The sequence below is a fragment of the Syngnathus typhle genome, linkage group LG16 (assembly GCF_033458585.1).
Source record: "Syngnathus typhle isolate RoL2023-S1 ecotype Sweden linkage group LG16, RoL_Styp_1.0, whole genome shotgun sequence".
NCBI lineage: Eukaryota > Metazoa > Chordata > Actinopteri > Syngnathiformes > Syngnathidae > Syngnathus > Syngnathus typhle.
The window spans coordinates 11454306-11467358 of NC_083753.1; the positions used below are offsets into that span (position 1 = coordinate 11454306).

The 13053-nt window shown below is 44.4% G+C and overlaps 2 protein-coding genes across 4 annotated transcripts in view; one reads left to right on the forward strand and one right to left on the reverse strand.

The window, feature by feature from the left end:
• Positions 1 to 5328, reverse strand: part of mnat1 (MNAT1 component of CDK activating kinase) — a 27125-nt gene extending 21797 nt beyond the window's left edge. For 2 of the 3 annotated variants that reach the window (XR_009718352.1, XM_061300853.1), the window contains exon 1: positions 3615 to 3811. Coding sequence is in view for 2 of the 3 variants with exons in the window: in XM_061300853.1 (XP_061156837.1) it covers positions 3615 to 3703 (89 nt within the window). In the remaining variant the exon portion in view is untranslated. Of the gene's footprint in view, positions 1 to 3614; positions 3812 to 4899; positions 5081 to 5186 lie in introns of those variants that run through there. The other variant, XM_061300854.1, reaches the window with a different exon arrangement.
• six4a (SIX homeobox 4a) lies at positions 5300 to 10776 on the forward strand. Its single transcript, XM_061300847.1, has 3 exons — positions 5300 to 6033; positions 7178 to 7848; positions 8742 to 10776. The coding sequence occupies exons 1-3, from the start codon at positions 5300 to 5302 to the stop codon at positions 9332 to 9334; spliced, it is 1998 nt and encodes a 665-aa protein (XP_061156831.1). The 3' UTR covers positions 9335 to 10776.
• The last annotated feature ends 2277 nt before the right edge of the window (positions 10777 to 13053 follow it).

The window sequence follows — 13053 nt, forward strand, 5'->3', positions numbered from 1 at the left end:
ATCATGAAATAGTCATCACGCGAGACGTTTCACTTGATCAGCAGAGCTCCGAACGTAGAACTATATAAATAAATACAGTGAGAAGAGAAAGCGCAGAGTCACAGAGTTTGGATGTTTAGGCATCGCTTCTCGGATGTGGGTCAAACAGGCATAACCTGCTAAGTGCATTGCCAAGTTTGCGTGCAGCCTCCAGAGATAAACTTCATGAAGCGTTACAGAGGAAAATGTGTCAGTTTTGTTTGCTACCAAGTCGTAAACTCAGCTCAAAATCATGGACAGGAACATCTGCGTTGGTCCAAGAGAGCATATTTGAGCCCCCTGCCCATGTCCACTCTGGGACAGGCAGATGTTCACTGCGGCCCGAGGCTATAGGAGATGTATAGGACTCGGCCATATGGAGGTAGATGGAGGGCTGCGGCTTGTTTCCACAGGCCCACAAAGAGCCCATTCATCAACACAAGCGTAAGGACTGGGGCGTAGCTTGCCCCCTGCCCCATAAATGGACCACACAACTGAACCCTCCAAAGGGGAAAGCCTGTGAGCATAGAGGTGAACATCGACCCCAAAAAAAAAAAAGACGGGAAGGAGGAGACTTTGTACATCTTCAGATCTTCAGCTTTAGAATTGACTGATGAAAGGCAGAAATCTGAGGCAGTGCCATATTGTGGCTTACATTGATATCTTATTGAAGCCTGCCATCACCGTGTCCCAGGGCTGTTGTCGCTGAGTGACGGCTCCCGACAGACTCCTCCCTCTCTCACCTATCCCGCTCACAGCTCCAGGCTGCCCTATCTCTCCATCTGCAGCTGTCAGCAGGTCACAGGAGGTGGTGGGAAAGCAGGCTAAGCAGGGGCCTGGTCATGCAACAAGCCTCCAAAGCAGCTACCGGCATTTTGGGCTGTGACTTTGCCGTTCAATTAATATAAGTACGATGAAGCCCTGCGGAACGATGGGGAAACGTTTCAGGTGAAGAGCTGCCATACAAAGAGAAGCCATGTAAACAAACATACAAAAGCGGAAAAACTGCGAATGGGCTGGCATTTATGCGGCAAAACGCAAAGCTGCCAGTGAATGCTAACCTTATGCCCATAAAAAAATAAGGACTACTCTGAATATTTGAAAGAAAAAAAAAATCATCAGAGTGACCGCCACTACCGAAGGCGGAACGTGGTAATACAGTGAATGCGCACAACTTTTCATCTGGACTCGTCTGCGATGAAAACCCATCCAAAACAATTGCTTAAAAAAAGCGTGAAAGATGAACCGCGACATAATACAAAGCCAAGTCAGCATTAATTTGACAGTGGCCTTGAGTTAGTATCATACGTGCCATTACAAGCTCAACCCAGCGACCTCAGATGCCCTCAACTTGGCAGCCGCCAAAAAAGATGCTCCATCCCAAGAGTAGGATTGCTTTACACAGGAAGCTTGCCATATGAGATGTTGAAAAATTAGATATCTCAGGAGGTACTGGCAATGAAGCACTTTATGATGAATCACGCAGATCGTGTCACTGAATGAATAAATGAAGAGCTGTCTTATCGTTTGACATTTTATAGTCTGAAGATGTTTTCAGTTTTATGTAGTCATAGCAGAAGTGCAACATATCACACAATCCAAATTGTCTTACTTATCTTAATAATAATAATAATAATAATAATAATAATAATAATAATAATAATAATAATAATAATAAAGGTATCCCAACATGCTAACGTTTTTGTATGGCTGGAATTTGGAATTATGGAATTTGTTTTTGCCTAAAAATGCCAATTTACTTTGCTATTACTTTTCTTAACGTAAAAGTGCATGTTCTTTTATTAGATCAGATATTATCAGACATTTCTTTGTGACTGACACACAAGATTAAATTTCTTCCCAGTTTTGACACTAAAAACTAATCTAAAATGATGAATGTAATACTTGACCAGGTCCTGCAGGGTAGTAATAGATTACTTTTCTGCTACACAGATTTAAAACACACACACAAACTCCCCACACTTTGCCAGTGGGCATCTACTTGAAGCTGTTCTGCAGATAGAGTGACTCGCTTCCATTTAATTAGGCATGACCGCATATGTGCCCAAGTGTCAAATCCCAAAGGACATGGCCCTGGTGTCATCATACAAAGGTAATAAATAACACATATCAGACGGCCTCGGCGGCAGGATACAAAATGTGCTGTTGTGCAGTTTAAATTTAGACAGAGTGCGCGTTAGAGAAGCTTGATAGTGCGTCATGTTACGTGACACTGAAATGCACTGCGGTCAATTGCCAGGGTAGGAGGTCAACTTAAGTCCGCTGTGGAATGGACACCAACTTAGTGTGAGGTTGACAGTTATTTCAATGTAGGACTATCACAGAATCGAGAGAAAACACGCTGTCTGATACAGGATAGTTGGACAAGACATGCTGTAATGTTTCAAGTCAACTGAGGCCTGCCGCGCAGCCAAAAGCGTTGAACTGGACATGTCCTGAGTATGTCATGGGTTGAAATATTCGCCCCTTCATTTGACTCCAACATTTCCATCTGCATTTCAGGGCCAAAACTGTGAAAAGGGAAAATATATATATATATTTTTTTAAAAAGTGGAAAATAAAAATGAAAAATCAAATATACAACAAAACAAAAAATAAATATGGTCATGATTTACCACACCAATTCCTTTGCCGCTGCGACCAATTGAAAAAGTGTCGTGGCACTCAGTTTGCGATGGCCCAATCTTAAAACAAAGGTGACCCGGTAGATGAATTACTTAAATTGCTAAATTGCAAAATCTTTTTAATTCTTTGCGTACGGTCGTGCAGCCAGATTATACGGAGGGTGACCTGATGACAAAGCAAGGCCACTTCCTGCTGTAGTAGTCAATAAATAAATAGTATAGGGGGTGAGGAAAAATTGCTCTCGTCAGGCTGCCGCTAGTGTTGCTTATGTGTCCCTTTCAATAATATGAAAAGGCTGATACACAGTTGACAAGGTTAAATCTTTAAAAGTGCCAAGCAAACAGGTTTTAGTGCTTTAAAGTGTTTGACAAGCTCAATTGACTAATTGCAATCACCAATGAACGGAAGATGTAGAATAATAATAATAAATTATGACAAACCTGTCATCACGGTGTACTGTCAAATTAACATCTTTGAAAGTGTCATAAAAAGGGAGAACCATTTTCGTTTCAAGCTGTACAATGTTAGAAAACACACTAGAATCGAGAGGTTGTTGGCTTTGTTGAATACTCCTGATGCCCTTGAGCAAGGAACTCAATCAAAACTGGTCAGCTGTTAACACTGTTACGCTGTCCTCTCACTTTGCAATATCTTACTCCATGCTTTGTTATTGTCACAATTAGTTTAACGACGTTGTGCGTTTATTATTTACATTCACGTTAAAACAAATCAACGTTATGGTTAACTTTAAACTGCATGACTGTAAAGTCCGCAAGTGCTTCTAAGCCATTTTCAATATTTGCAGACGCTCACACATGTGCACAAAATACATTTTAAACGTGTTAAACTGGCTATACTTATTTGAGAAGTTGATACTTTTGAGTGGGGTGACAGCAGTGCAGTAGATGTGTTCTTGAGTCAGTCTGGGTAAACAAAGTGCAAATACTCACAGCGTGTGTCCACAAACGTTCACCATCAACTTCAGCGAAGGGTTCCTGTACTTTGTTGTTTTGCATCTCGGACAGCTTTGGTCATTCATTTCGTTCCTCTGTAATTGCAAATTAGTGATGATTAAGACAAGAGAAAAGCAACAACTTGCCACTTTAGTGCTTATATTTCCGGCTGGTTGTTTTTGTGCACCATCAGATAAGGTCCGACCAGAAACAAATATTAAAGGTTCCTCTTTGCTCTCTACTTTGAAATGGTGGAGCGCTTGTTTTAAAACCAAAACGCTTTAAGAGATACATAAAAGTTGTATTTTTACACAGTTCTCATTAATTAGTTTTATAGTTTCATTAGTTTTATGGTCACCGATAGATTTTTTTTTTTCTAACGTGCTATCGATAGGTTATGATCAAACGCGTGTTTTTTCCCCATCCTTTCTGACGCAGAGAAAATGAATGGATGGCCTATAATGGCATTTTATTTTTAATAGAACCTGCAAAACAAAAGCATGATAATCAAATCTATCCATCTAAGCTATCTTTTAATTGCTCGTATGTAACACACAGTCCAGTGTGACAATAGATAAACATCATATTGGTTAAAAAAAAATCTTTCCAACTGTTCACGAGTGATATTAATAAACAATATGTACACTAGATTTTTGTGGATGGGGCTTTTTAATCCACTGCGTCTGACTGATATTTTCTTTCTAATTTGTTGGCTTAGTCAGCATGATTTAATATAAAGTACAAGAATAATATTTAGGTTGTGCAACCATAATAAGAAACATAATAACACACGTACATTTACCGTGGCAATAAATATGAGCATTTTGTACCAGTATTTGTTTTACAATTCATTCATGCACACTGGTTTGCATAGATATGCCTCATGAAGTGAATAAATTAACTGAAGTGGTCTGTGGGACACACATCTATTGTATTTCCTCCGTTGTTATCACTGATTAATTTATTTAGATATTTATTTCCTCAATTCACAACCATATCAAAGCTGGGAATAGTTTTTCTTTTTCCCTTGGACAACTTGAAAAAATGGGCATGTGACCCTTTTTATTTATCCTAAAGGGTAAATCCGTTTTTGGACCAGTCAGACTCTACATAAATACTTTGACTTGTCTATGCAATTCATTTTACAAGACTGGAAGCTTCTTGAGAACAGAAAATCCCTCCTTGTGGAGACGCACACATTTCGCTTGCTTGATTTTGCAACTCCCCAAAAAAGCCTGGCACCTTTTTGCAAACTCATTCCCACGCTCGTGGAGGTGCTCACCTTGCACAGACTGCACAGTGCAGGTGAGCTCACTGTTGGAAATACAGCGGAGCTTGCATGACTGACAGCTGAAAAGCAAACGTTCGAGTCCTCGTATCCCCGTCGCTCCTCCCTTCCGCAGGGCCCTCGGCGGCCAATAGCGTGGCTGTGTCGCGCATAGACCTCAGCGTGTCTCCTTCCACTTGCAGTTGGCGTGGAGTAAAAAGTCACGTTGGGAGGCGAGAGGGAGAGAGAGAGAGAGAGAGAGAGAGAGAGAGAGAGAGAGAGAGGGAGAAGTATCTACTTACAGCTGCTGTCAGATATCCGATCGCCTTCGCATGGCGAGGAGGTAACCTGATCGAGCTGGGAGGAGTGACTCGACCAGGGAAGCCTTGAGCAAAAAAAAAAAGAAAGAAAGAAAATGTCTTCTTCTTCAGCCGGAGAAGTCACAAGAGCAAATGACATCAAGAGGGAAAATGTGAAAGAGGCGGACAGGCGGGAGTGCATCAAGCTTGTGGCGCTGGAGGCGGCCGAATTGTCCATGGAGCGAGCGGCGCCCAACGCGGACGCAGTGCGCACGGAGCTGCTGGTGAGCGCCGCCTCCTCGCTGGCCTTCTCGCCGGAGCAAGTGGCGTGCGTCTGCGAGGCTTTGCAGCAGGGGGGCAACGTGGACCGCCTGGCTCGTTTTCTTTGGTCCCTGCCCCAAAGCGACCTGCTGCGCGGCAACGAAAGCATCCTAAAAGCCCAAGCCCTCGTCGCCTTCCATCAGGCTCGCTATCAGGAGCTCTACAGTATTCTGGAGAACCACAGCTTCAGCCCGTCCAACCACACCTTCCTACAGGATCTGTGGTACAAAGCCCGCTACACAGAAGCCGAGAAGGCGCGGGGGAGACCCCTGGGCGCCGTGGACAAGTACAGAATCCGGAGAAAGTACCCTCTGCCCAGGACTATTTGGGACGGCGAGGAGACGGTGTACTGCTTCAAGGAAAGGTCTCGGAACGCACTGAAGGACCTGTACAACCAAAACCGGTACCCCTCTCCGGCCGAAAAGCGCAATCTCGCTAAGATTACGGGACTCTCCTTGACTCAGGTCAGCAACTGGTTCAAGAACAGGAGGCAGAGGGACAGAAACCCGTCTGAGGCCCAGTCCAAAAGGTGAGGCCGATATGAGGCACCTTGCGCGTAATTCCCTAATTCATAAATTCTGCCAATGCGTTATGTAAGAAAAAATATGTACTCTATACGTTAAGGGTGGGGAGCACGTTTGCAGTGTTTTGAAATATGAACTGGTTGCCATTCAGATCCGGTTTCAAGTGTGTCGTGGAAACTAACTATAACGCTCATACACGCATACGCGCGCACACACACACGCTCCCGCGCACACACACTACACTTTAAATTAGTTCCTTTCGGAGTTGGTCGAAAAGGGACTTTAAATAGCGACATTTAATTTAGTAATTCATCATTTGTCAAACACAGGTGCACATGCATGCATGTGGCGACCAACAGAGTAAACATTGTTATTATTTGATCACTGAATGTCTGTCTTTAATGTGGCTCTGTGTGTTTGTGCGTGTGTGTGTGAGAGAGAGAGAGCGAGAGAACACACACACACACACATACACAAAAGATGGACACCTGCTAAATAAAATACAATATTTATACTCAGTGGACGCCATACTGTTCCTGGAGGAGTAATACTATAGGAAGGAAGGGGGGTCCCTTTGGTGGGTGGGGGTGCAGCTGTTAGAATCAATCTTAAGACAGCAGGCTATTAAATAAATGAATAAACTACACTGCAAAAATACTCTTTTTTTTTCAGTAAATGGTTAAAGGGAGCATTTAAACAGAGTTGGAATATAATGTTACATTCCAAGTAAAGGCCCAAGAACATTTTCAGCCATTTGTTTTGTGTCACACCGCCATTACCAGCACTGCTGGCTGTTTTTTATCACACTAGAATTTATTGCGCCAAATGGTTGCACGCTTGTTGACGCTGGTCGTCTCTCCATGAGACAAGAGGGCAATGCATTCCCAAGCCCAGCCTGCTCTTCAAAGCTGTGTATAGCCTCATAACACAACAACAAATGTGACCCATTATGGCTCTTTTATGCAGTGGACAGCAAGGAAAATTTAAACTAAGGTTTAGAAAAATAAATGGTTTTAGAAATTTGTCATACAAAAGTATATTCATTCATTAATCTTCTATAAATATACATATCAGAAAATGTGACTACTGGTATATATTATTATGTTATGACCTGCTCTCTTACTATGTCTTCCACGTTGTGCCTCTTAGTGAATCAGATGGGAACCACAGCACAGAGGATGAATCCACCAAAGGTCAAGAAGAATTGTCACCCAGGCCCCTCTCCAACTCCTCAGATGGCGTTATCACTCATGGGACACTTCCAATCCAAACAGGGCCTCTGGACAGTGGGGTAGTCATCCAGCAAATTGGGGACATCAAAATGCCTGCTGGATCCAATAGCGGAGGGCTCTACAATGGAAGTCTGGTCACCAATAATACCTCGGCGACATTTCACAACGGCGGCTCGTCTTACCTCCACTCACCTGGGAACATCCTTTTCAATGGGCTCAATTTGGGCATCCAGCCTTTGGCGTTCAACTCTCTGAGGACGTCCGGCGGGGTCCTGATGGGAGGCTCCGGAGAAGACATGCAGGAGAAAGGACTGGGAGGCTCCGCTGAGGACTCGGCCCTGCAGTATGCCTCCTCCTACTCGGGCTGTGTGAACGGAGGGCCCGTGAAGCTGGAGGGGGTTCACACCATGGCCGCCCAGAACGGGGGCTCCTCCGTGCTGACGTTCAGCTCCTCGCTGGGCGGCTACAGCCTGGTGCAGGTACCCAGCGGTGTGTCTGACAGTGATGGAAGCTCGCTGCTTAACAGCGATGTGGGCCTTCCTCCCCTGCAGCTCTCCACCTCGTCCTCTTCCTCATCTATTACACAAGGTAAGTTGCGTGAAAAATCATGTGATTTTTAACTGTAGTCTACACACTGTACTTTGAATAACTGAGATAAAAGGCAGAAGAATCAAACAGAATCAGCCAGTCAGGTGTTGGCTGAGATTGGTCATGTGACATTTGCGGGTTGAGTCGTAATTGGCCTTTACTGAGCAACTGTGATGTCATTTTTAGTAGACAGCAAGTGGCAAAATGGCCGCCTTCTGACATGGACAAAAAAAAATAATAATCAGAATATTGTGTTTAGAGTAGTGGGTCTGCATAGAAAACATTGTATTTTTTTATTTTACTTGAATTCCCCCTTTAATTGATTAATAGAGTATAAATTGATATGGTGAACATTTATATACATTCTTTTCCCTTTTTAAATTCCGAAGTGCAAATCTGCAGTCTCTATTCATGGTTGTATTTACTGTTTGATGCTATATATCATACAATACAACTTTATTTACATAGCACAAATACGTACTATATAGAGAGAGTGATTGTCCTTTGAAAAGCCCTGAGATGAATAAAAGCAAGTGACCATCACTCATTATCGTGGCGCTCTTGATCTTGGGGAGTCGAGAAAACATGGTTCAGGCAATCAGAGGCTATGAAATGCACTAAGAGGGAACAGTGAATATGCCCTTACAGCACTTACTTTGACATTAAGCAGAGAATCCACGCCAGGAGGAATTGAAAGGAAAAACAGAGAGTGCAGCTTGCTGTTGAGGCAGCACAGACTCACGCTACAACAATATAATGTGTGCGAGACGGACAACAGTCGCCTTGAGGCCCAGGCCTCTCAATCAAATGTATGAATAATATGAAAAGTGTGAGTGGATTTACCTGTGCACCTCAAGTGATGTCAGCATTGATGTGTTGCTGTCTGGCCACAGGTACAATCGCTCTGAACGATGTTGCAGTGAGCTCGTCCAGCGACGACTCCTTTCAGCAGCAAGACAAGCTGTCCATGACCTCCATGCATCACAGCACCACCGTCCTCTACAATATGAGCAACGTCAACCAACCGGCCATCAAGAAGGAGCCTCTAGAGGGAGGCGTCTACTCATACCACCACGGGCTGCACCTGGACCCGAGCGGGCAGATGGGTTACTCCACCCCCGGCGGCGAAGAGGTACCATCTAGTCAAGCTCCGGTCTCCGCCGCCACCTCGTCCAGCCCCGAGGTCTACACCACGCTCACCGTCAGCACGCCGCTTATGACCCAAACGAACCAGAGCGGTCACCACCTCCATTCCGTCGAGTACCTCAGGGGACACGAGGTTCGGGCGGGCCAGCCCTCGCACTTGATGGGCCCCTGTATGGACAACAACTACATGAGCCTGTCAGAGAATAAATTGGACAACACGGGGCCGGCGGGTGTGACTGACATGGTGCGGGCCATGTGTGGGGACATGGAGCCTGTGGAGGGGAAGGAGCTAGCCAAACTACAAACAGTTCAGATGGATGAAGACATGGCTGACCTTTAACCTTAAAGCAGAAGCATTCATGTCGATGTGAGCATTGATAATCTTTTGAGTGTGCGTGTGTGGGTGTGATTTTTTTTTTTTTTTAAATCATTAATTTCATTTACCTGTTAAATTATTTGACAATACTGTGTTGACTCCTAGATGCACTCGATTAAAATTGAAGGCCTGTTGGAAGGTCTGGACATTTATGCAAAAAATAATTTTAAGATGTTTAAAAGCGAGCTCTCTTCACATGTCACAACGACTCATTGCAGCAGTCGGCGAATGTTGCTTGCTCGTGTTTAAAAGTCCAGTTTTACAGGCAACACCTGCTACTTCCTGTTGAGTGGACTTGATTTGCCGAAGCAGGTGCTGGCATGCCGCAAGTCACATGACTAGGATGTTCCTCCAAACTAAATGCGTCATCTGGGTCAAACCAAAAAGGTCATTCATGAGGGGGAAAGGGGGGGGGGGGGGGTCTGTGGAAGAGGGACAGTTTTACTGAGGGACTGCGCACATAGATGGACAATATGTCATTCAATACACAAAGCTGCTCTCTTCGGACAAAGTGCCCTTCAGTAAGCACCTTAAATTGCCTCTCGAATCTCAAATATGAATGTACCTTTTTCGGCTTTTGCACTAGCATCACGACATTATACGGGCTTCGCACGATTGTTTTTGACAGGCCTCAACAAAAGCACACAATTCTGCAGCGACTGAATTGAATGGCAAGGTCATGCCGCTAGGTTCACGTGTCATTCATATGTTGTTAAAAATGCTGCAAATAGGTGTGACCATTCTATGCGTGTTTCGTTTTTAACGTGCCTCTTCAAATGTTGGCGATTCCCGACGCAAATATGCTTCCCAAATGGATCAGGAACAAAAAAGGGACAGAAGTATTTTTTTTTTAAACAGAGAGGGGTTGCAATGATTTCTCTTAATCATAAGGTTATTTTTAGTCTTTTGCTTTTTACATTGTGAATAACACTGAAAGGAAGCTGTGCAATCTGAAGGCAAGACCTCAGATTCTGAGATTTTCCACCGCCTCCGCCTTTTGCTGTCACTGGAATATTTGTTGGGTGTCAGATTAGGAAAAGACAAGTGAATGTGGAGGCCATTTGTCTCGTAGGTCTGGTACTTTTTTTTTTTTTTTTTTTTTTTTTTTTTTAAACCACGGGAGGACACATTCTCCCTGTCAGACATGAACGACCAGAATAGGACATTTCAGCCTAACGGCCAACTCAGTGCATTCATATCTTGAGTGCATCAAGCTTTTTTTTGTTTGTTACTGGACTCATAATGAAATTCTACCAATTTCTCAGTGCTTCAAATACAAGAAGTGAGTGATGGCAAATGTTTCTTTTTTTAAACTTAGTTTGAACTATATGTTTGTTATCTGAAATTATGTGAATGTATTTTTCTAAATCTCTGTAATGCAATAAAAGTCTATATTTATAAAAACAGTTAAAGGCAGTTTTTGATCCTTGCAAAAAAAACAGCGGGTGGCTTTTGACCTGGGTGTCATAGCGACACATGTCTACGCACAGCTTTATGACAGAGAAAAGACACAAAGCACATGTCTCTCCAACATTTAAGTAGCCAAACTGTGGGGATGAGAGGGAAACTAGCGTGCTATAATCCAGCGAGCCTGCTGCCGCTTGCTCTCTCTGCAAGTGATCGTTTGCACATGCCTGGCAACCTGGACTTCATTAGCCCTCCTTTTCTCATCCCAGCCCCTGTAATTCAAATAAACAGCAATGAGATTTCCAGAGGTAAAGCCTTTTGGGGTGGGGGGTCTTACAGCTCCACATAGCCCAGTCCAATCCAACAGCCCTTCCCTGGGTGAAGGCCAAACAACCCCCCCACCCTTACCACCCCCCAACCAATCCTCCTCCTCTCTTCTCCCGACAGACATGTGGAAGAATGGATCTGAGGTGCTGTCACTCACACACCGACGCTCAATCCACAGAGAGCCTGAACTCCTCACATGGCTTGAGGGGATTTTTTGGAAATTCCCACCAAATATGTGTCCTCACTCGGTGGGCGCCTGACCAACACACATAGAGATAAGAAAAAGGCCAGATTTGACAAGAGGACAAACAAGGAGGGATTTTACTTTATCCGCAGTGTGTCTGCGGTGGATTATTGGCATTCAGGTCCAAGGAATTGGATGCGATCTAACTGCTGGTGCACATAAACAGAGGCTATTTGTCTGCGCTCATTGTTGGAGCAAAGGCAGGGAGACAAATGGGTGAGCTGAGAAGGAAGGGAGGGCGAGGCTGGGATAAGGTTACCTGTGCGCAGGTGACCTCGTCGCCATGGGCAGTGGATTAGCTGATTGTTAGGTATCGAGTGACCCCCGCCCCTCCTGCAATATTGAAGAGGGTGAAAACAGCTTTGTTGTAGGCCAGAACAATATCCCATTTGCAATGAGCAGGAGACCATGGGCTGACTCTCACGCAGAGGACGAGGAACAGGAGGAAGAAAACGTCAAGCTCGCTTTATAAAGCCTATAAATGCATGGGATGAAGGAACGCCATTGTGGCCTCACACATGCAGTTCATTTTTCATGAGTATGACATTGAACATTTAATCACATCCTTGATGTGGGAAAATCCAACCATTCCATACATATACTCTATTTTACCAAAGTAAAACATAGCCCTACTTCCAGGGACAAAAAAAGCAAGGAACTCCCTCAGAACCCTGGCCTTATTAAAAACACTGACCTCTGAACTTTCAGATGCTTTCAAAGCTGACATTTAATGCGTCGCAGCAGACTGCAAGCCATATGTAACACGACCTGGGGAGCACGGTACTCCGCTGCTCCACGTCCCACTAATGAGAGGGCAGGGGTCGGCGGGTACCAGCCTAGCTCGGAGAGACCCACCACTATTGGGCTGCCTCCCGCTGCTGCCGGCAAAGTTTAGCTCTCCCCAGGCTGCTGGGAGGAACAATATTGAGGAATAAGGAGTTAGTGTGGGAAAGATACAGACGAAACCTGTGATGACGAAAGGACACACACAGACGCACGCACGCACGCACGCACGCAAAGCAATTACTATTAGAGGTGTGTGAAAGTATCATCTTGGCGCCCCCTCCCTGCCAGCATGCATGCACAGACAAGCGCCAGAAGTGTCACGTCTGTTTGTTTCTTTTTTTTTCCAGCCCATGCTGTTTGTTTATTTCTGCACCCAAGAAAAACGCGCCCTCCCCCTCGCCCCCTAACAAAATACTTTGCTTGTGGTGTGTTTACGGACCGCAGCGCCGTAAACGCGCCGAGGCTGTAATTGCAACGCATTTGTGGAGTCGGCCCTCTGGAGGAAATGCGTAATGATTTTGATGGGGGGTCGAAGCCCAGTGCACTTGTAACAGGTCTAATTTTCCAACATGACAGGAAACACTGTTAAGCTGATAATTGCAGCTCCAATTTCATTTAACTCACTCATGTCAACAGTTGTGTTGTGTTTGGGGAGAAGGGTCTGCCTTTTTATTTGGTATACGCGGCACACTCAACCAATTGATTTGCCAATTAACTTTTACGGACAACATGGTTTATCCCTTACTATAATGGAGTGTAAAAGTAGTTAAAAAAAAAAAAGCACATCGATGGAGTCAAATTCACATTTTCTCTTGAATTTATTTCACTTCCCACAGAACGCAGAAAAAAAAAGTCAGACTAAACTAAACTCCCCTGCAGGACTTTATCGGGCGAATTTAAACTGCATCAGCGCTCTTCC

Excerpts from the sequence above, each read along its gene's own strand:
- six4a (XM_061300847.1), top strand. The coding sequence starts at position 5,300 with ATGTCTTCTTCTTCAGCCGGAGAAGTCACAAGAGCAAATGACATCAAG. Across the intron at positions 6,034-7,177 it reads TCTGAGGCCCAGTCCAAAAG|TGAATCAGATGGGAACCACA; the intron begins GTGAGGCCGATA and ends TGTGCCTCTTAG. Across the intron at positions 7,849-8,741 it reads TTCCTCATCTATTACACAAG|GTACAATCGCTCTGAACGAT; the intron begins GTAAGTTGCGTG and ends GTCTGGCCACAG.